The sequence below is a fragment of the Aptenodytes patagonicus genome, chromosome 1, assembly GCF_965638725.1.
Source record: "Aptenodytes patagonicus chromosome 1, bAptPat1.pri.cur, whole genome shotgun sequence".
Classification (NCBI taxonomy): Eukaryota; Metazoa; Chordata; class Aves; order Sphenisciformes; family Spheniscidae; genus Aptenodytes; species Aptenodytes patagonicus.
In genome coordinates this window covers 56,952,606-56,971,614 of record NC_134949.1, presented here as the reverse complement: position 1 = coordinate 56,971,614, position 19,009 = coordinate 56,952,606, and the positions used below count along the sequence as shown (strand labels likewise).

The 19,009-nt window shown below is 50.3% G+C and overlaps 1 protein-coding gene and 1 long non-coding RNA gene across 11 annotated transcripts in view; both read left to right on the top strand.

The window, feature by feature from the left end:
- Nucleotides 1-10,193, top strand: part of ZC3H7B (zinc finger CCCH-type containing 7B) — a 51,130-nt gene extending 40,937 nt beyond the window's left edge. For all 10 annotated transcript variants that reach the window (XM_076337075.1, XM_076337155.1, XM_076337091.1 and 7 more), the window contains exons 19-23: nt 862-967; nt 2,385-2,493; nt 4,216-4,349; nt 5,153-5,316; nt 6,105-10,193. In XM_076337075.1, coding sequence (XP_076193190.1) covers nt 862-967; nt 2,385-2,493; nt 4,216-4,349; nt 5,153-5,316; nt 6,105-6,297 — 706 coding nt within the window. In that variant the 3' untranslated portion in view covers nt 6,298-10,193. The remainder of the gene's footprint in view (nt 1-861; nt 968-2,384; nt 2,494-4,215; nt 4,350-5,152; nt 5,317-6,104) is intronic.
- Nucleotides 10,194-10,693: 500 nt separating this feature from the next.
- Nucleotides 10,694-14,963, top strand: LOC143155742 (uncharacterized). The gene is made up of 3 exons (XR_012994465.1): nt 10,694-10,760; nt 13,525-13,643; nt 14,595-14,963. It is a non-coding gene; the product is annotated as an uncharacterized LOC143155742 (long non-coding RNA).
- The last annotated feature ends 4,046 nt before the right edge of the window (nt 14,964-19,009 follow it).

Genomic DNA, 19,009 nt, shown 5'->3' with positions numbered 1-19,009 from the left:
TCCTTGGCTCTTTCATTGCTTTGGTTGCTCTTCTCTGAAGCATGTCTTGTCTGTTTGCACCTTCTGGCTCCTTGGGGCCTGTGAGGATGCTCGGTGTGATAGGAGAGGAGTATTAGCTGGGAAGGCACCACTGGATCATGGAAACTGTGGCACCTCTCACCCAGGCAGCCTGGCAGGATAGGGTGGAAGGGTTTATAGGACTTCACTGCCCATAACACAAGCCACAAAGGCACAGTCCAGCATCCTATTGCAAATGTAAGACCTTTGATGAAAAAGAGACAGAAACAGCAGTTGCTGGAGGAAGTGATCAGGTGAGGATCACTTCCTGGAACGGGAAGGATAACACCTCTTTGTGCAGCTGCTGAATAGAGCTGGGGGTTTTGCCCAGGCTATCTCCTGGTGATCGTTTGCTGGAGCTGCAGGAGAATTAATACTTCCTGGCACCTGTTTGTAAGACAGTGCTTGTAATGGCTTGTATTTCTACTGCACCTTTCAAACAGAAAATATTCCCAAATGTTTTTCATGGATCTGATTGCACAAGAATTGGCTGTGTCGAAGGGTGGAATGCAGCTGTTTAGTAATACATGGTGATGCCATGTGAGACTTGGGGGAGACTTTTGTGGCTTTATGAGAAGAGATACCCCAGGAAATATGTGATAAGTACAGGGAGAAATCCTCCTAAAACATCCTTCTTGTGGCTTCTGTGTCACAGATGTGCATGTCTAGGAGTAGCCAGATAGTGGCAGGGACAAGTTGGACAGGATAATCTGGTCGTCTCTCAATATTTAAGGGTCTCTGGGGGAAACAAAACCTTGTTCTGCTCTTCCTTTTGCCTCTCTTGATTTATTCTCTCTTCTTCAGTTGGACGAAGGAACGTCGTGTCCTGCTGGTGATGTCCAAAGCAAAGAAGAAGTGGGTGTCTGTCCGACCACTGCCTTCCATCCGCAACTTCCCACAGCAATATGATGTAAGCCCCACACCCCCGCACGGCCAGATGCCCCTTCCCCTTCCCTCCCAGCATGGTGTAGTGCTTTGAGGGATGGTCCCTTGTAGACCTGGCAGGGAAGCGGGCACGTGTTGGCTGAGGTGGGAGGCAAGGACAGACTGAGGGCAGCAATATCTCAAACGCATCCAGCAAAAGGGCGGAGCAGAAAAAGGAGCAGCACCCATTTAAACCACTCTACACACGTATGCGAGTTTCTGACATTGCTGTTAATGCAGTCACTGTCTCAAGAAGTGGCTGGCACAGGGTTTAGAAATGAGATTTAAGTCTCCCCTTAGGTCAGGGTTTCTCAGTGTGGGTGAGAGGCGAGACAGAGTGCTTGGGAGAAGCCTATCCCTGCCTTTGCTGTGGCTGTGCTGACGTAGATTGTGAAACTTGCTCACAGTGTGTTTTGAAAGCACAACTAAGAACTCCACTAAAAAGACAGGTGCTGTGAGGAAAACTACAGATATCCAACCTCTAACCCCAGCCCCAAATATGGTGACTGATAATTTCTCTCTCCCTCTCCTTTCCTTTCTCCCTGAAAGGAGAAAGCTCCTCTCCCTCCTACCCTATGGGATCTGCTGCCTCTTAGTCCATGGGCAGGCGCAAGGCCACATGTAAGGCCTTGAGCGCTCTTCAGTTGCAGGCCAGTTGCTAGAAGCTGGGGAGGGGAGCAAGAGTTATTTACAGCTGCTGCAGTAGGAGATGAGGCCAGCAGGTGAGTCACAGGTCGTGCAGCAAAGGCAAGTTGCCATATGAATGTGTGCTTCACCTGAGCTCCCACCCAGGCCCCGCCAGAGAGGAACAACGTTGTCTCTTCCCCGCAGTTTGTGTGGGCCAGCTGGTCTCCACACTGCTGTCCTCCTCTGGTGGCAGGACTGGGGGAGAAGGGACAATCAGTAAATATGATGCCTGGAAAGCTTCTTGTTTTCTCTGGCAATGATGCTGTTGGTAGTTGTGAGGTAAAGTTGTGCGCGCTAGTGTGGTCTAAGCAACCTGTAAGGCCACTCTTCACCTGCTTGGAGATGGCTGGAGAGTGAGTCACCTTTGGGGACCAACAACGTGACCAGCAGGAGACACTGTTGGGTGGATCAGGTTGCTCCCTGCTGTCTCCCCCAGGGCCAGCGTTAAGCGTACCTGCACTCGCTCGCCTATGGAAATGGCAACAAGAGAGAGACCAGGTGCTGAACTGAGCTGCTTGCATGTTTATAGAGAAGTCTTTACCTTTCATGTCATCAGGAGCTTGAGGAAAAGAAGCATGAGTTAATGACGTATGAAGTGTCCTGTTTGCAACCTCTCCTGTGTGCAATTTAATGTCCCAGCTGGTTTTTTGAACCCACTTTCCTCTCTAGCAAGGAGTGCTTGTGCAGATGCTAAATTTTGCTCTGTCTTTTAACAGTTGTGTATCCATGCACAAAATGGAAGGAAATGCCAGTATGTGGGCAACTGCTCCTTCGCCCACAGCCCTGAGGAGAGAGACATGTGGACCTTCATGAAGGAAAACAAAAGTGAGTGTGGGAAACATAGGCCAGAGAGTCTGGGGAGAGGGAGGAAGACATTTGGGCAATGTCCATCTCAACAGAGATGGAGCTGGACAGAGCTGGTACCATGAGCTTAGGTGGGATCATGGGGCAGGTCTGTCTACAGTAATTTAGAGCTGCTCTTTTCTTAAACGTGCATGTATATCTTGAGTCCCTCGCTCTGGGACTAGTGCACATTGGTCCCATGTCTTGCACTGCTCCATTGCTGCCCTCCCTTTCTGCAGCTCTTGAATCCACCCTCTGCTGTCCTTCCAGTTGCCTGTACTGTCCCAGGCCTGGCTCCATATGGAGCTCTGCCAAAGCACCAGTCCTGACCTGTAGCTGCTCCTATATCTTTCTTTCTGTCTTGTATCTGCCTTGGCTTTCTTTCCCATTTCTGCTCATATCCCTTGCTCCTGGGCTGCGGCACTCCCTGCTCATGGCATCGTATTCAAAGGGGTGGATTTGAGATCCTGAATGAGAACATCGTTGGGTGGTGCCTTTGTGGAGGAGCTTGTCTGGAATTAATTATGCAGGCTCCCAACTTAGCTTTTGGGGGATAGCTGGGGGGTTGCCCATGTCCTGGCCGGCCACCTCTCTGGCAGCAATCCTTGTTTATTCAGACCAACAGTGAGCTGGGAAAAAAAGACTCTCTTTGCAAGGCCCAGTTGTCCAGGTGCTCACCTAGCTCTGTTGGGAGATGCTGGAAAGCTTGAAGGGTTTCAGGCCTGCCCTGAGTTTGTTTGGTCTTTGTGCTTGGATGGAGGGTCTTTCTCTCTGCTGGGCCAAACGCTGTTATTTGTTACAGTTCAAGTCATTTTGTTGCTGAGGCCTTTAAAGCACATCAGAACAGTCTGGGTGTGTTTGCTCAAGCACGAAGGCAAATCTTCAAATGACAGCGTTCTTTCAGTTTGGGGGAAGTTGCATTCATTATCCCCAATTGCCTTGAGTTCCTCAATTACCCATTTAGTGAGGAGTAAATCACTAACGCATTGCACCTACAGCATCGCATCAGTGTCTGCAAACATTTCTGTTTCCGTAGCTTCTCTCAGGAGCTGATCTTGGAAAGGCGGATGTGCAGTCAAAGCTTACAGCCAAAATTTCCCTTCCCACTAGTGTCCTGAGTGGGTTTTAAACCAAAAGCACCAAGAGACGTTGACTGCACTCCTCTGGGCAGGTTTTGAACTTGGGGCAAGCTATCATTAGGTATTCCTCCCCTCCCCAGTGCTTCCTGTGGCCAGCTTGCTTAAGGGCTCTCCTCCCTCTCAAGTGCTGAGGATGAAGCATAGTCTTAGAGGGAAGGGACAGATCTGAATCCAGCCCCTGCCTTTGCTGTGGCTGGAGTGAGATGTCTGCTGAGGTCAAGCAGAATCAGGCCTGATGGAGAATCACCTCGTGGGGTGAAGTCCACGGAGATCTTGGGGCACCTTCCCTCCTTCCTGAATGCTTTGTATAGCTGCTGTCACAGTTGCCCCTTAACTCATAGAAGACACCTCTCCACATCAGGTGGTGTGAATTTGGTTCCTCTCCCCTGGGTTTTCATCTGAGGAGGTGACATCAGGCCTTGTGAGCACAGGCCTTCAGTCTGACAGCAGCTGCTGCTGTGCAGGAAAGGGGAGGGAAGGGCTGTCCCAGCATTCGTCCTTTTCTCATAGTTTGTGCACGGTGTGGGACATTGTCTGAGTGACTTCATGGGTTGCCTTTGTGCAGTACTAGATATGCAGCAGACCTATGACATGTGGCTAAAGAAACACAATCCTGGGAAGCCTGGAGAGGGGACACCACTCACTTCGCGAGAAGGGGAGAAACAGATCCAGATGCCCACCGACTACGCTGACATCATGGTAATCAGCTGATCTCTTGTCCTTCATCCCTCCTTCTCCTCCTCAGTGCTGATAGCCTGTCCTCTCCTGTGCTCCAGGTGTGAGCTAGCAGGGACCGCATTGCTCTTGTGGGAAAGAGCCCGTGCTAATGTAGGTTAAATGCACAGCTTGGAGCAGCACAGCAAGGGCAGCGCAGATGAGGCGGGAAGGGATTGACTTGGGGTCAGCAAGGCTCTGCATGGCTTTTCTGTTAATCCTCAAGTCAGTAGGAGTCTACCTTAGGTTCCCTTCTGTGTGGCTCAGCCTCTCCCCAGGGTTCCTGCGTGCTCCTGGGAAAGCTGGCAAAGCCATTGCTGGCCTGTCAGAAAAGGGGGAGAAGGTTGGAGAAGAGCTGGGTCTGGAGCGCAGAGGCCTGGGAAAACTAGAGGCAGATGTGCCTCCTCAGTCCAGGGGTGGTGGCTGGTGTAAGGGTTTGCACTCCTGAAGAGTCCTGCATTGCCTGTGCACCTGGGGGCCTTGCAGTCGGACCCCATCTGGGCCGTCAGCAGGGGCAGGGGGACTGTGTCAGTGAACTGAGCTGTCCTGTTCTCTGAGCCCGTTTGAGCTGTAGGTAGACCTCAACAAAGCATCTCCTCTGCTCTCCCTTAGTGGCAGCACAATGCCTTGAAGATGACATGGCAGGGAAGTGTGGGAGGTTGTAGACTGAGCAGAGCTTCCAGGGTGCTCTGGAAGGAGAGGGGGAGAGGCAGTGCCAGCATGGGGAAGGCCGACGGGTGTGACTGTTAATGCACTGACTGGCCCTTTGCCCTGTCTGCACCGGTTAGATGGGCTACCACTGCTGGCTCTGCGGGAAGAACAGCAACAGCAAGAAGCAATGGCAGCAGCACATCCAGTCGGAGAAGCACAAGGAGAAGGTCTTCACCTCGGACAGTGACTCCAGCTGCTGGAGCTACCGCTTCCCCATGGGCGAGTTCCGGCTCTGTGAAAGGTACCGTTGCCTCATCTCCCTCCTGTGCAGCTGCTGCAGGGACAGGGCGACAGGCCCCGGGCCTCCGTCATCCCTCCGCCTTCACCACCACCTACTCCTCCTCTCACAGAGTCCCCAGGGACTTCTGCTTGGAGGAAGAGTGGGACAAGGTGACAGGTTGGGGTGATGGTGAGGCTGCTGTTGGATCCCAGAGGTGCTCAGCCACACTACTGAGTGGTAAAAATACATTTCTGAGCACGTGTCTTTAGAAAATGAGAGCAAGCTTCATGTCTGCACCTGTGCCCTCCATAGCCAGGGTGCTCTCAGCTGCCAGGCTGCTAAACAGTCTGCTTGGCCTGATGCTTGGGGGAATCCCAGGTGCTTTATTAAATGGTTTGAATGTCTCACACCCTCTGAATCAGCACCTTGAAGTGTTTTCAGAAGACTTGTGATGGTTAGAAATGCCGTTTTGGTTAGAGAGAAGGCTGTCTCTCACGGCTGTTACCTGGCATTTCCTCTCTTGTGTGGTGGTTTCTCCTCATCCCTGCTGGTCCAGTTCCAGCTCACGTCGTTTCGTTCTGTTGACTAAATCCCCTCATAGACCTTGCTCTGTTCACTGCTCTGTTTCTGTGCCCAGCCTCCATGTTGCCTTCCCCGGCTGCATGTGGGTTTGTAGGAGAATCGCCTCGCCCTCTCTCGAAAGGAGAGTTTGCAGCATGTTTTGGTGGGCCCCAATGGAGTATCCCAGACAGGGAGCTCAAAACCTTGTCCTGGGGGTGTCCTCCTGATCGTGCTCCTTGTGCTGGCAGGTTCCAGAAGAGCAAGGCCTGCCCTGAAGGAGAGGAGTGTCGCTATGCCCACGGCCAGGACGAGCTGACGGAGTGGCTAGACCGGAGGGAGGTGCTGAAACAGAAACTGGCCAAAGCCCGCAAGGACATGCTGCTCTGCCCCAGGGATGACGACTTCGGGAAATACAACTTCCTATTGCGGGATGGCGTATAGTAAGGGTTGGGAGGGGAGCCTGTCGGCTGGAGAAACACGGGGCGGGTTTTCCAAGAGTGGCAGTAGCAGGGAGAGTGAGATCTGTGTCTCGCAAAGAGAACTTTTTCTTTTCTTTCGTTTTAAGATTATGAGACGATGATTTATTAGTGGTGAATGAAATCGTGAATTTGATTCTCCTTGGCCAGCGAACACCATGCTCACTGAGTTTGTGATCCATCTTCTCTCTCTTCTTTACCACAAATTCTCCTTCCTCTCCATCTTCTTGTTTTCACTATCCTTCATTCAAAGGAATGAATCCAGTACTGGCTGCAAATCGGAGAATTTCTCCTTGTGTTATTCTCCTGCTCTTCAATTCGGAGTGTGGCTGCAGAGGTCTGGAGGACAAAGCTGAGAGAAAGGGGCAGACATCTGGTGAAAAGGTGACCATGAAGTTCATGTGCTCCTTTTCTCAGTGCTGCAGAGCAAGCCCCGCTTACGCTGCTGCAGCTGGCCTGCTCTCCTGGGAGTTCAGTACCAGAAGAATTAGGAACTGGGGTGCAAAAGAAGGAAAACCACTAGATCCGGCTTAAAACATCTTAAAACATCAACTGGTGCCGAGGAGGGTAACAGCCATCTGGTATAAAGGGTGTAGCTAAAAGCAGCAAAGTAATAAAACTGCTTGCAGCAGCAGGAACTGGATTGTAGGTGACTTCAGGCTGTTTCAGCTGACTGTACCCAGAAAGCAAACTGGTGACTCCTCATTAGATGTCTTTCTCAGTGTGCGACAGGTATTCAGGGTGGGTAGTTTTGGGTTGGTTTTTTGGCTGGTGTGACTGGTGCAAGTAAGACCGAAGCCATCTAGAAGGTGTAGTGGAGACTGTGACACACCCTGCGTCACTGTAGTCCATGCAGCAGTATCAGCCAGGAGGAAGGCTGTAACCAAAAGGATCCTGTGTTTCTGTGTTGCCTTGTGTCCTGAAGAGAGGGAGGGAGGTAAGGGGGTTCCCATCTTGCTCTTTAAATGGTGTGTGTTACTGGCTATTTATAGAGCTGCGTTTTTCCCTGCACTGCCAGAAGAACTGGGTGGGGATCCATTTAAAAGGACACCATCGAGCAGCATGGGCGATGCTTTGCTGATGGGAATCCAGCTGGAAGGGCACTTACCAGAACCAGAGGTCCAGCCCCCTCCTTCTCAGAGCCGGGGCAGGGAGCTTGCGGACGCACAGTGCAGCCAGGATGCGACCCAGGGCAGGGACTGCGGTGGAGGGTGAGTGGCACAGTGGGACCCAGCTGTGAGCCTGCTCCTGTCCCACCTGATGTGCACCACGATGGGGGAACCAGTGATGCTGAGCTCTGGGCCAGGATTTTTGGCTTTTATAGTGGCAGCGGTGAGAGGCAGTACTGCTCTGTATGCCAGCCTTGTCCTTTCTGGCGGTCTCATCCTGTAAGCAGTAAACGTGTGTCCTGTCCTGAGCTTCCTTCTCCTTCTCTCTTCTGCAGCCCAGCTTCATGCGTGCATGCATGCATCTACTCAAACACGAACACATCTCCTTCCCAGCCTTTGTGGGGGATGTCTTTTTCATACAGAGCCCTTGGGGCTGGCAGTACTATATCCGTGGTAAATACAATCTGGCCGTGAACTGCTTGGTGCTTTGGCATTGCTGGGTCCCCCTTTTCCCTCCCTGCTCCCATATCCTTGGGGTTCCCAGCTTCAAGAGAGATAGGATGTGGAAATGCAGGAGATGTGGAAATGCAGGAGATGCGGAAATGCAGGAGATGCCAGGGGGGCAGCTGGCATCTTTCTAAACCAGCCTCCTGGTAGGTGCATCAGCTCCACTGGGGTAGTTACGGCCCAGGAGCAGAGTGCGCTGCATGCTGGTCTTGGGTCTTTCCAGTGATATTATGTGCTCCAAGTAAGCTGAATGTGCCTCTGAGCTTGTTTCCCCTCCTTTAAAATGGGGATGGTGGTCACTGGTTTGGTATGAGCTTCCCTTCTTGGCTGTACAGCACCTTGAGATCTGGCCTGAAGGAGGCCAGGACCGTAACATCTGATGATACGCAGATGGCTTACGAGAGATCTGGGAGAACTGGGGAGGGAAGCGGTTGTTTCTACCTCGGCCCATATGTGGGGAGGAGGACGAGATGAGGAAGGGTCCATAGTGCTGTGGGGAAAGAGAGTGACCAACGCAGTATCAGACATGGCAGTTCTTGAGTGGTCAGGTGCTGTATTTTCTCCTCTGCCTTTTGCTGTAGCTGCCCGGATTGTTCCTTCTCCTGGTGCTCCTTGTGCTCAAGTGGTCAACTTTATAAATGGAGAGAGACGGGGGAGGAGGTAGACATCAACTCCTGGGTTATCTTGTTCTGCTCTTCTTGGGCAGAGATGCCAAGGAAGTGAATCTGGATCGGGGAACGTCGGAATGTGGTTTTTATTTTTAAAACAAACCTGCATCTCTAGTGTGACTCTAGCGTTCGCTGCGCTGTGATTTCTCATATGATAACTTGTTTAGGTTACAGTGGGTCGCTGTCCCCTCTCCCCGTCTCTGTGATGAGAGCCGAGCTGCTCAGTGGGGCTTCGGAGGGACGGAGCGGGGCCGAGGCGGGGAGAGGGCAAGCGTGCCTGAGGTGAGGGAGGCCCACGGTCACGGGGCTTGCGTCAAGTATCTCTTTTTGTTTTCCCTGATATGATAACCTGGTCTGTGGTGTTGCAGTACTTTGTCACCAGACTTGTTTTAGTGTGTATATATGTGACCCCTCCCATGAAGCATATATACACAGGTATTAAATATATCGCTCTATATAATACTATATGTGTGTGGTATCGAAGGAATCTTTTAAATGAGGGTAAAGGAAAAGGACTCGGGCCAGGAAACGCAGCATCTCCGGTTTAAATATGAAGACTTTTATTTGGGTTAGGGAAAGGGAAATAACAGAGAGGGGAGGGTTTTATATAGATAGGTATAAATTTTGAGATGGGACAGGTTTCCCTGTTCACATTTTTGAAACCCCCTAGGATGTCCTCGCAGTCCCATCTCAGTGAAAGAGCGTTATACTGCTAACTAGTGAGTAAAGTTTTAATGATAAGGCTTTGCTTATATTATTTAAAGAGACATTGTGAAAGGCAGGAAGCTTCACGCTTGACTTCCCAGGCTCGCTTTATCAAGCCAAGAGGGTTTTCTTCAGCACGTTACGTACTCTCAGCAGAACTGGTCAGTGCTCACGGCTCTACAACAGATCAGACACGAGTTGTAGGGCTGTTTAGTGGTGCATTCACGAGACCCTGTGATAACTCTCTCTTTTCTTCATTTATGTGAGGGAGAGAGAAAATTTTGCAGCGCAGCACCAAATCTGAGGGTTATTAACAAAAGAAGTGACGCTTTAATTTTATAACGTTAGAAGAAAATCTCATATCCTGTAAAATAATTGAACACACATGCTCACACAGAGGAGAGACTTTGATTCAGATCAACTTGTTAAACGCTGAAGGACTTAGTGGAAATCTTTTCCCAAATCCTTTGGTAGGGGCAGGGATTTAAGTGACGCTGGTGTTGGAGTTAACCTGGCCTTTACAGGGGGAAGTAAAAAAACAAAAAATACCCTACTTAGCTTGTATGAAACTGTATGTCAAAAATGGATGGGTTTTAGCAAGTGAAAGGAAAAGATAGCAAGGGGATGCTGCAGTTCTGAGCTGGGTAGTAATGATTTCGAGTCCTTTAATATGTCTTTGTATTAATATAATTTAAGAATACCACGCTTTACTATTAAAAAAGAACTTAGTATCTTTCATAAGGTCTAGTATCAGGATAATAATGTAGATGTTTTAACAACATTTTTGGTTTTGTTCTTAAATAAAAAACAAACTTGCTTCTTTTAGCCTTTGTAATAGAAAATAAAAGTGTGCACTTTAAACCCTCTCCTGATACAGTGTATGTTTGCATTTTTCAAATAGCCCGCAAAGGCTTTTCATCTTGGTTTCAGGTTTCCCTGCTGCAAGGAGGGAAGCAAAGGGAGGACTGCAAGCATTGGATCGCTTTCACTTTCTCCCATCCTTAAGTATAATCTACTGCTGTTCTTGCTGAGTGGAAGATTGCCTATGTGAGTGTTAACAGATTCTGCAGTTCTTCATCAGACGCGCAGTTCTTGTGAACTTTAAGTGTGTTTAAGGTTTTTTTTTCCCTTTCCTGCAAGCACCAAGAATCTACACGCTCTGCATTAACACACAGTTTCAGGTGTTTGGGTAACCTGTGTTTTGAAACCTCCAGTAATCAGGTCTTGTAATCACCTTCATCTAGAGGTTGTTCCGCTGTGTAGGCTGCTCCGTTCAACTGGGTCAGCCAGTTCTTTCTCCTGCCAGCGGTGCCCCCTGCCAGGGAAAATGCCCTCAGCCCTACCCACCCAGTCACATGCAGCTTGGGCCGTGAGAAGCGTCTGTGCAGATTCCCCCTGACGAGGATGCTGTGTGGTGAAGATCGCACCTGGGGGAAGAGGTCAGTGTGAAAGCATTTATTAATAAAACTGTTTTCTTTATTTTTCAAATCCGTCATGATGCAGATTAATCTGGATTCTTGATGAAGCCAAAACTGGAGATGCAGCAAAGACAAGGGAGTCCCATGGAGGCACCCTGCTACTGCTGTTTAAACTGGTAGAGTGACCAGAAGGTCACATCCAGCGAGACCTGAGGAGAGGAGACTTGCTACACATCTCCCCAGTGTGCCTGGATACAGACACGAGGACTCATGTCCTTCTAGTCATAGGAGGAGAGGTCTGAATACAAGCTTGTAGTGCAGAGGGAATGAGGAGACCGGTGCACTCTTAAGGTGCATCTATTGAGTACATGCAATGTGAGAGGCGTTAGTTTTACCCTCCAAAGATTATTGAGGCCATGCTGGCAAGAGCGAGGGTAGCTTTTCCAGTACAATGGGGACCAAAACTGTCAAATTGCAAGGCAGACAAAGCATGAGGAGAAAAACGACAGTGTTTTCCTTGCAGGTTTGAGCCTCAGCTGTAAACCCCTCCTCACTGGTGTTTCTTCATTGAAGAAAATAAACTTGCATTTTGAAGAGGCAGGGAAGGCAGTGATGACTTCAGTATTCAGATCCTCGTAGGAACTTCAGCAGATAAAAGACAACGGGGAGAGCCCCAGATCAGCCAGGAAGGATCCAGGTCCGATGAAGGATTGAGAGGAGCAGGCGTAGAGACCCCTGAGAGGTGGGAGGAAGGCTTCTTACTAAAGACCTTTAATGCCATCACACAGCAGCCTGGCAGAGGGAGTTTGCCTTGCAAAGAGTGCAAGCTGCAGATGGGATTCCTAAGCAATTCTGTGACTGAGTCTGTCTGCCCACGCTATAGGGAAACATTTCTGGGCAGCGACAGCAGGTGATGCAAATGCTGTCATCACTTTTAATTGTGCTTGCTGCAGCCGCTGCAACCAAGAACAGGGCTGTGTTGCATCGTGCCCTGTGCAAGGAGAGCGGCAGAGAGTTCCTGCCCTGCAGGACCTGTAACCTGCAGAGGCGTGCTGGTCACTGTCTGGGGTGGAGGGCACAGAGGAGGTCACGCTGTAGGGCACTTGGGGGGAAAAACATTGGGCAGAAAGCGATGTCCTAAATAGTAAAAGAGGCCTGGATGGGAGTGGCTGGTGGGAGGGAAGTGGAGGAGGAATGGCTGCAGGAGCACTGGCTGGAGCAGACAGCCGTTAGGTGTGGGGCAGAGGAAGGTGCTGAACAGACTCGGTTGGGTGCCTATGGGGTGGCTCTGGGCAGAGGTCCTGTGGACAGCTAGCTCTTGGGGCTTCCTGGAAAGCCGTGGGCGCTGCCCACGAGGCTGGTGAGGGGTCTGGAGAACAAGCCTTATGAGGAGCGGCTGAGGGAACTGGGGTTGTTTAGCCTGCAGAAAAGGAGGCTGAGGGGAGACCTCATCGCGCTCTACAACTACCTGAAAGGAGGTTGTAGCGAGGTGGGTGTCGGTCTCTTCTCCCAAGTAACAAGCGATAGGACAAGAGGAAATGGCCTCAAGTTGCGCCAGGGGAGGTTTAGATTGGATGTGAGGAAAAATTTCTTTACTGAAAGAGTGGTGAAACATTGGAACAGGCTGCCCAGGGAAGTGGTGGAGTCCCCATCCCTGGAGGTATTTAAAAGACGAGTAGATGAGGCACTTAGGGACGTGGTTTAGTGGGCATGGTGGTGTTGGGTCGACGGTTGGACTCGATGATCTTAGAGGTCTTTTCCAACCTCAATGATTCGATTCTATTCTATGATTCTATGCTCAGGAGCTCTGCGCCATGTCTCATCCAGCCTCGCCCCTTTCTCCCCAGGATAGGAGGGGACAGGACCGGGCCCATCCATTCCCAATAACCTCTCTCCCTTCCCAGCTGGATTGTCCCCTCCCTCTTCTCTGCAGTTCCCCCTCCAGGCAGGAGCAGCAGGTCCTGGTGCCCCCGGGGCAGGGGTGGTGTTTCCTGAAGGCAGATCCAGGTGCAGCAAGGACAAGAGCAGGGATCAGACGAGATGACAGCTCCAGCTGGCTCCTTCCCCGCTGCAACAGTCCTGGCCCTGGCAGCTCCTGAGACTGCCCATTTCAGTGGGTGCTCCTCTCTTCAGTTTAGCTTACGGATGGCAGCACCTCAGAAAACTACTTTTTCGTGAGAGCCTCGGGAGGCACAGACTTAGCAGAAAGTCCCAGGAAATAGGGTTATTCGTTACCATCTGGATTAATCCTCCCAAAAATGACATTTACCCAGGGCTGGGATGGAAATCTCTAAACCCAGATGCCAGAGTAGATTTGGCTCACTTGAAACCGGAAAAATACTCAGTGCTGGAGGTGCTCTTTGGTGTATTTCCCTTGTTCTCTGTGGATTTCCTCTGCCTGCCTTAGCTGTGGGCTTTCAGTAGTGCTGAGGCCCTCCAGGCGGATGGTTGGGAAGGATGAAAAGCTGCATAGTTTCTCTAATTGAATACCAAGGCACGCTCCCCTGTCTGTACCCCAGCAAAGCTGAGGCACAGAGGGAAAGCCCTGCTTCCAAGGGAGTGAGATGGCCTCAGTTTTCCTCAGCCAAACAGCTTGAGGATAACTGCAACACGGCTGGACGCTGCCCCTGGGGGCTATGGTGGGGATTCAATACAGAAGCAATGTTTCAAAAGAAGCTCTCGGCAGGCTGGATCTTCTGTTCGAGACCATTCATATCTTGGCTTTTGAGGATCATCAGCAGCCAAACTGCCCAGGCTTCTCAGAGGATTGGTTGTTTTCTTTCAGCCCACGTGCCTTCCCCAGGCTCAGCTGACTCCTGTATCCGTCCATCAGGCTCTGACCTCTTGGGCCATGATGCTGCAGGATCCCTGCTCCTGCCGGGGGCCACATCGTTCCTGGGAAAGGTGAGTGAGCCTGGGAAAGGATGGCTGAGGGACAGCCAAGGTCCTTACAGCCACCCTCTTTGTTTTGAGAAGGAAGCAGCCGGAGGAGCATGTATCTTCCTTGCTGTCCCACCCAATGGTCTCCCACGGACCCTGGCAGAGGCCCAGCAATCACTGTCCTTGGATTTCCCCATCCCGCTTTAAACGCCTTGGTTTATTGCTGCTCTTGGAACCTCCTGGGCTCTGCCTCCTGCCAAGGCTTGTTTGGAGAGCTCCCAAAGCTGGCTCTGCCCAGGCTCCCAGAGTGTTTCCGGAGCAGGGAAATGCACAAAGGCAGCTCTAGGTGTCCTTCCTGCCCAGGGCAGCACAACTTCTGGTATCCCAAGAGTCTTTCTCATGTTCTCTCCCTGCCTGGCACCTAGTTTTCTGGCAAATGGCACCTCACAGGGGAAGGCCACGTGCGGAGGAGCAGAGCTGCGGTGAGCCTGGCTGCCACGTGAGCACCCGAGAAGGGGGGGATGTCTTGGCAGGGGGGGTGGGGAAGCAAAGCTCATTAGCTTTTTGGCACTCATTTTGGGGAATTAGTTTTTAGAAATCCTTTCGCCTCAGGCGGGAGGTGCAGGCAGTTCCTTCCACTGAGCTGCACCGCTCCCTCAGGGATCCCGACGCTGCTCCTCCACATAGGGAGACAGGCATATATGTACACATATGTATGCATGCAAGACCCTGCCCGGGGAAGGGGCAGCCCTTTCAGAATCAGGAGGGGGACTCAGTGCAAGGCCTCATCAAGCCTGCATGTCTGTGCCCCACGTTGATACCGTCAAAAGTACCTAAAGGGTTGCACACTCGTGTTTCAGGTGCCAGGTGGTCTTTAGCCAACACAGAGCCCCAGTCGCACTTTTACCACCCTCAGCTGTCCACCCTCCCGTGCTGGCTTCATAGCTCCTTCTCCCACCTCCTTTTCTTTTAAAGTAATCTGCTGTGGATGCAGACACACCTGGTCTGGCCACAGCCTTCTCTGCTGCTGCCGTTCTGGGTGTCCTTACAGCTCCGTAGACGTCCGTCACCACCAGCAGCAGCATCTCGACCCCGTAGAAGACAAGGTGCTGGGATGCGGGGCAAGCCTCCTTTCAGAAAGGCCACAGTGAAACTCAGCTGCCAGTCCCTGCCAAGGTGAAAAAAATTCCCTATCGAGCCCAATGCACTATGCAAATAAATAGTTAAATCTGGAAGCTGTCAGTGAAATGTGCATTTGTCCTAGGAGCTAATATAAGAACACAAAAAAATTACAGATGTCTGCAAAGAGGCAGTGACTGACTTCTGGCAAAGGGTTTGCTTGGATAAAAGAAGAAAGAAGACACCACTTACCAAGCTGGTTTTGGTGCAAGAACTAAACCCCATGGGTGGCCTGGAGCCTCCACACAGACCATGAGGAGTAGGTCTGATCTGTGGGACCTGCAACAGAAGACATCCCCATGTGAGGTGATACGGAAATTTCTGAATAATGGCTGTGCTGCTAAGGTGAATGGACTCAGGTGACTGAAAAAAAGAAAGCTGTTTCAAGAGCAGCAGGATTTGTAAAGCTTCTAGAGATTTCTACAGGCTTTTGTCCTTATTTCCAGATACACTTCAGGGGAGTAACCTACCTTGTCTGTCACCACACAGTCCCCTCGGTACTGCTGGCTTCTGCCTGTCCCCTCACTATTGCCTGCCAGGGGCAGCATGTGCTTTGGGGTGTTGGCTGCCAATGCATGTGCCCCAGATCAAACAGAACAAATAACAGCAGGTTTTCCCTCTGAGGAGGCATTAATTCGACTCTCTTCTTCCTAGTTTATCTTTCAAATAGAAAAAGATATTTAAATATATTTATCCCTTTGCCAAGGTGGGTAGCATGTTCTGGGGAGGGAGGAGTGGATGGATGGATAGATAATACTGTTGTGTAAGCTTTGTGTCCTTAGAAAATCAGACAAAAATGTTTTTTATTTTCTAAGAGGACACATTCCATTAGATTATCAAGCCAAGCTTTCATCTCATCGGAGGAAGCTGAGATAACAGAAATTAGTAATAATAACCAATAATGCCTTTCTTTGGTCAAATGTCACTGCTGCTGTGACAGTGTGTCAGGTGTCCTGTGACAGGAAGGTTCCCCACAAGCTGTGCTTTCTGATACATGTAAGAAACAACTAAGTTCCCTCCTGTAATGGTGGCCTCAGAAATCCATGTGCAGCCAGGCGCCACCACCAAGTACAAGACCCACAGCAACAATCTGCAGGTGTTTCTGACTGAGAAGGCACCCAGGCATGCCACCTTCTCTTGTTTTCGGGCCGAGGGTGGCTGCAAGACACCGGCAGGAGGGGAGGCAGTGGAAAGGCAGCTCCAGAAGCAGCGCAGATGTGGCCCTGTGAAGGAGTTGAGGGAGCACTCGTGGGGCTGAGGGAAAGATGGCAACTTGGAGAGATGCACAAAGAACCCCTTGCCCAGCTCCTTGTAATGAACAGGGTTGTATCAGAGGTCTGAATGTCCGAAATGATTCTTTGGGGTCTCAAACTGCCAGGAAGGCTGTACCTACCGATAACACCTGAGCAGCAGTGCTCTGCAGTTCCTGGTGTGCTTTGGGCCTGACAGCAGACCTCTGTAGAGAGATCCCTCTAAAGACAGAAGTAGAATTAGGGAGTTTAAAAGAGACATTTATATGCTCTGGTACCAACAGAAGTACCTGAGCACTGCAGAGAGGCAAAGGGGTTGGGGGGGGGGTGCGGGGGGAAGCAAAGGACAAGAATTTGGTTGTGCTTTAAAAAAAAAGCAACTCTTTGGAATGAAAATTTAAAAGGAGGAAGAGCACAGACCAAGGCAAACTTTGAAGGACCCCCACTCCTCCCCTCCAGACTGTGTGCAGCTGTGGCACTGCTGAACACGCTCCTTGGGCAAATGCGCTGAGGCACCCAGCAAGCACCACTGGGCGGTGTGGGTAGCTACACCGGGAGACCTACAGAAAAGACACTGAAGGTAGCCCTGGCCTCTGCCATTTAAATTGGTGTTCCTGGAGTTTGGTCCTCTCTGTCACGTTAGGTGTCCCCTTCTGTGTGCCACCCACTTAGGGTCAGTGTAAGTTGACTATGGCTGGTTGAGTCTGTGAGAAAATGTGCTGTTAAGGGCTGACTGGGCTTCTGAGTGATGGAGCAGAGCTGCTGAGACCTCCACTAACATGGGATTACAATAATAATAAATAACTATCTGATAGCAGTGCAGCCAGCACAAATGATGCAATCTGTGGCCATGCCTGCAGCTTTCCAGAGCCAACATTTCAACTCCATTCACTAAAGCAGCTCAAGTGCTCTCCATGGCGGGGACACAAGGGCAGGCAGATGCTCCCCACTGCTATGACTCTACTCCATAGTATGGTTTCTGCTTCCCTGGGACTTGAAGTCAGGGCAGTGTTGATGCATCCTCCTAGTGATGTTACCCAAGCTCTTCTCCTGGGCAGGAGCTTGATTTTCAGGGATTATGAATCAAGAAGGACACACAGTGTTGGCAGGAGACTTTGTGGACATGGCAAACACAAGATGAGATATGCGCTCTCAGATCTCTAGACAAAAACTTATAAACATCCATTGCAGACTAATAATTCAAAATGCTAAGTGACAATTTCCTCTCAATGAACTTCTTCATTTTCTGAAGCCATAAATGTCAGTCAATGGCTGCAGCAGTTGTTGTGAAGTCCTTGGGTGCCTCCAGACACGTGGTCAGATGTTTGTCCAGCTTTCAGGACAAGTTTGAGCCTGGGGCAAAACCAGGAGGTCCAGCTGCACCTGGCATTGGGCAGCTACCACATTCCCAGTCACTTTACCTTGCCATCATTTGATGAGAAGCAGGCCTAGACATATATGACGGTAGCTGTCCCAAACATTAGCGATGCCTGGCAGGATTGAGTGAGCCCACTCCCTTTGCCTTGACCAGCCAGAATGGACTGGAAGATTTTGGGAAAGGACACGGACATCCTGGCTGGCAGGCTGTGCTCCAGGAGAGAGAGATGTGATCGCTTCTCTTGCTCCCAGCAGCCGGAATCCACTGACTTTTGAGAATGTCTGCAGGGTCTGTCTGCTATCTCCAGCTTTGGGTGGGTGGAGGACACCTTAACGGGCTGGGCTTAGTAAGGGACTGTTCTTCCTGCATGGCTTCACCACCGATGGTTATCGCTGGCTGTTTTCTTACATTCTCTCTGGGGAATGGGGGGAGCAAACCACAGGGAAAATCCCAAGAGGTTGTAATGTAGTTGTGTCATAATCAAGAATTCTACCAAAGCATCTACCATGTGATTTCTGAGCCTGATTAGATTGGGATCTAGATCATGAAACTTCCCCAGCTACTTTGAAATTCCCAACCACCCAGCCTGGCTAGGTATTTATTTATTTTTGGTTTCTGTTGGGTTAAATCAAATGCATTTCCTCATGGGACCAAACAGAAACACCATGCTATTGTGGGTGAGGAAAACCCTGTCAGTTTTTAAGACTCTAAATGCTGGGCCAGTGAAATGCTTCACTTTAGGCACAAGAAAAGTCCTAATGACTTCACTCAGGCCACTTCATGCTTAAAGCCATGCATGGTATTGCTGGGCTGTTCCCAAGAGCTGGGACTCACAGACCAGTGTAGGAATACCTGGTTCCTATTGACTCATACTGGTGCTGTAAGGCTGATCCTGGCAAAATGGACAGGAGAGAACTGAGAAATTAAGGCACTTCTGTTCTAATTATCACACCCAGCAAAAGAGAAGACCCCGGCACGTGTAAGATGCTCCTTCCTAAGCCAGATCCCGATAAAGAAGATCAGACCTTTATCCTCCTGTCTCCAATCCATCCCTCCGTGCTAAAAAACTTCACTAACAGGAGCGGAGGGACTTTGCATGCTCAAGATCTTACTTAACCAGCTGTTATCAGAGTATTTGCAGGGTGCATGAACTCTCTTGCCTTACATCACTGCTCCAAGAGGAGGCTGTCAGCTTTCTGATAAAACTCTGTGTCACTTATGAAGAGAAATTCTGCATTTTGGGGATGATGAACACTTGATAAGAAAGATGGCTTATGCTGTTATCAATATTGACTTAGGAGGGACACGCAGTAAGTGTTGCATCATATGCAAATATTGTCACTCTCCGCATCTCAGAGAGCTGAAAAGTTAGCAGGCAGATGCAGACAGCGTGTGTATCTCCGTGGGGCAGCTCGGAGCCCCCAGAGCCCTTCAGAGGATCCCTTTGCTGTTGCATTTGCAGCCATGTGTGCCCCTGACAGCGCTTGCTTGCTTGCTTTTTTTTTCCCCCCCAACGTGTATATTTGTTATAACACCTTGGAAAGGAAAAGGGTGCTGCCTTTGCAAAGTTAGATAACTGGCCC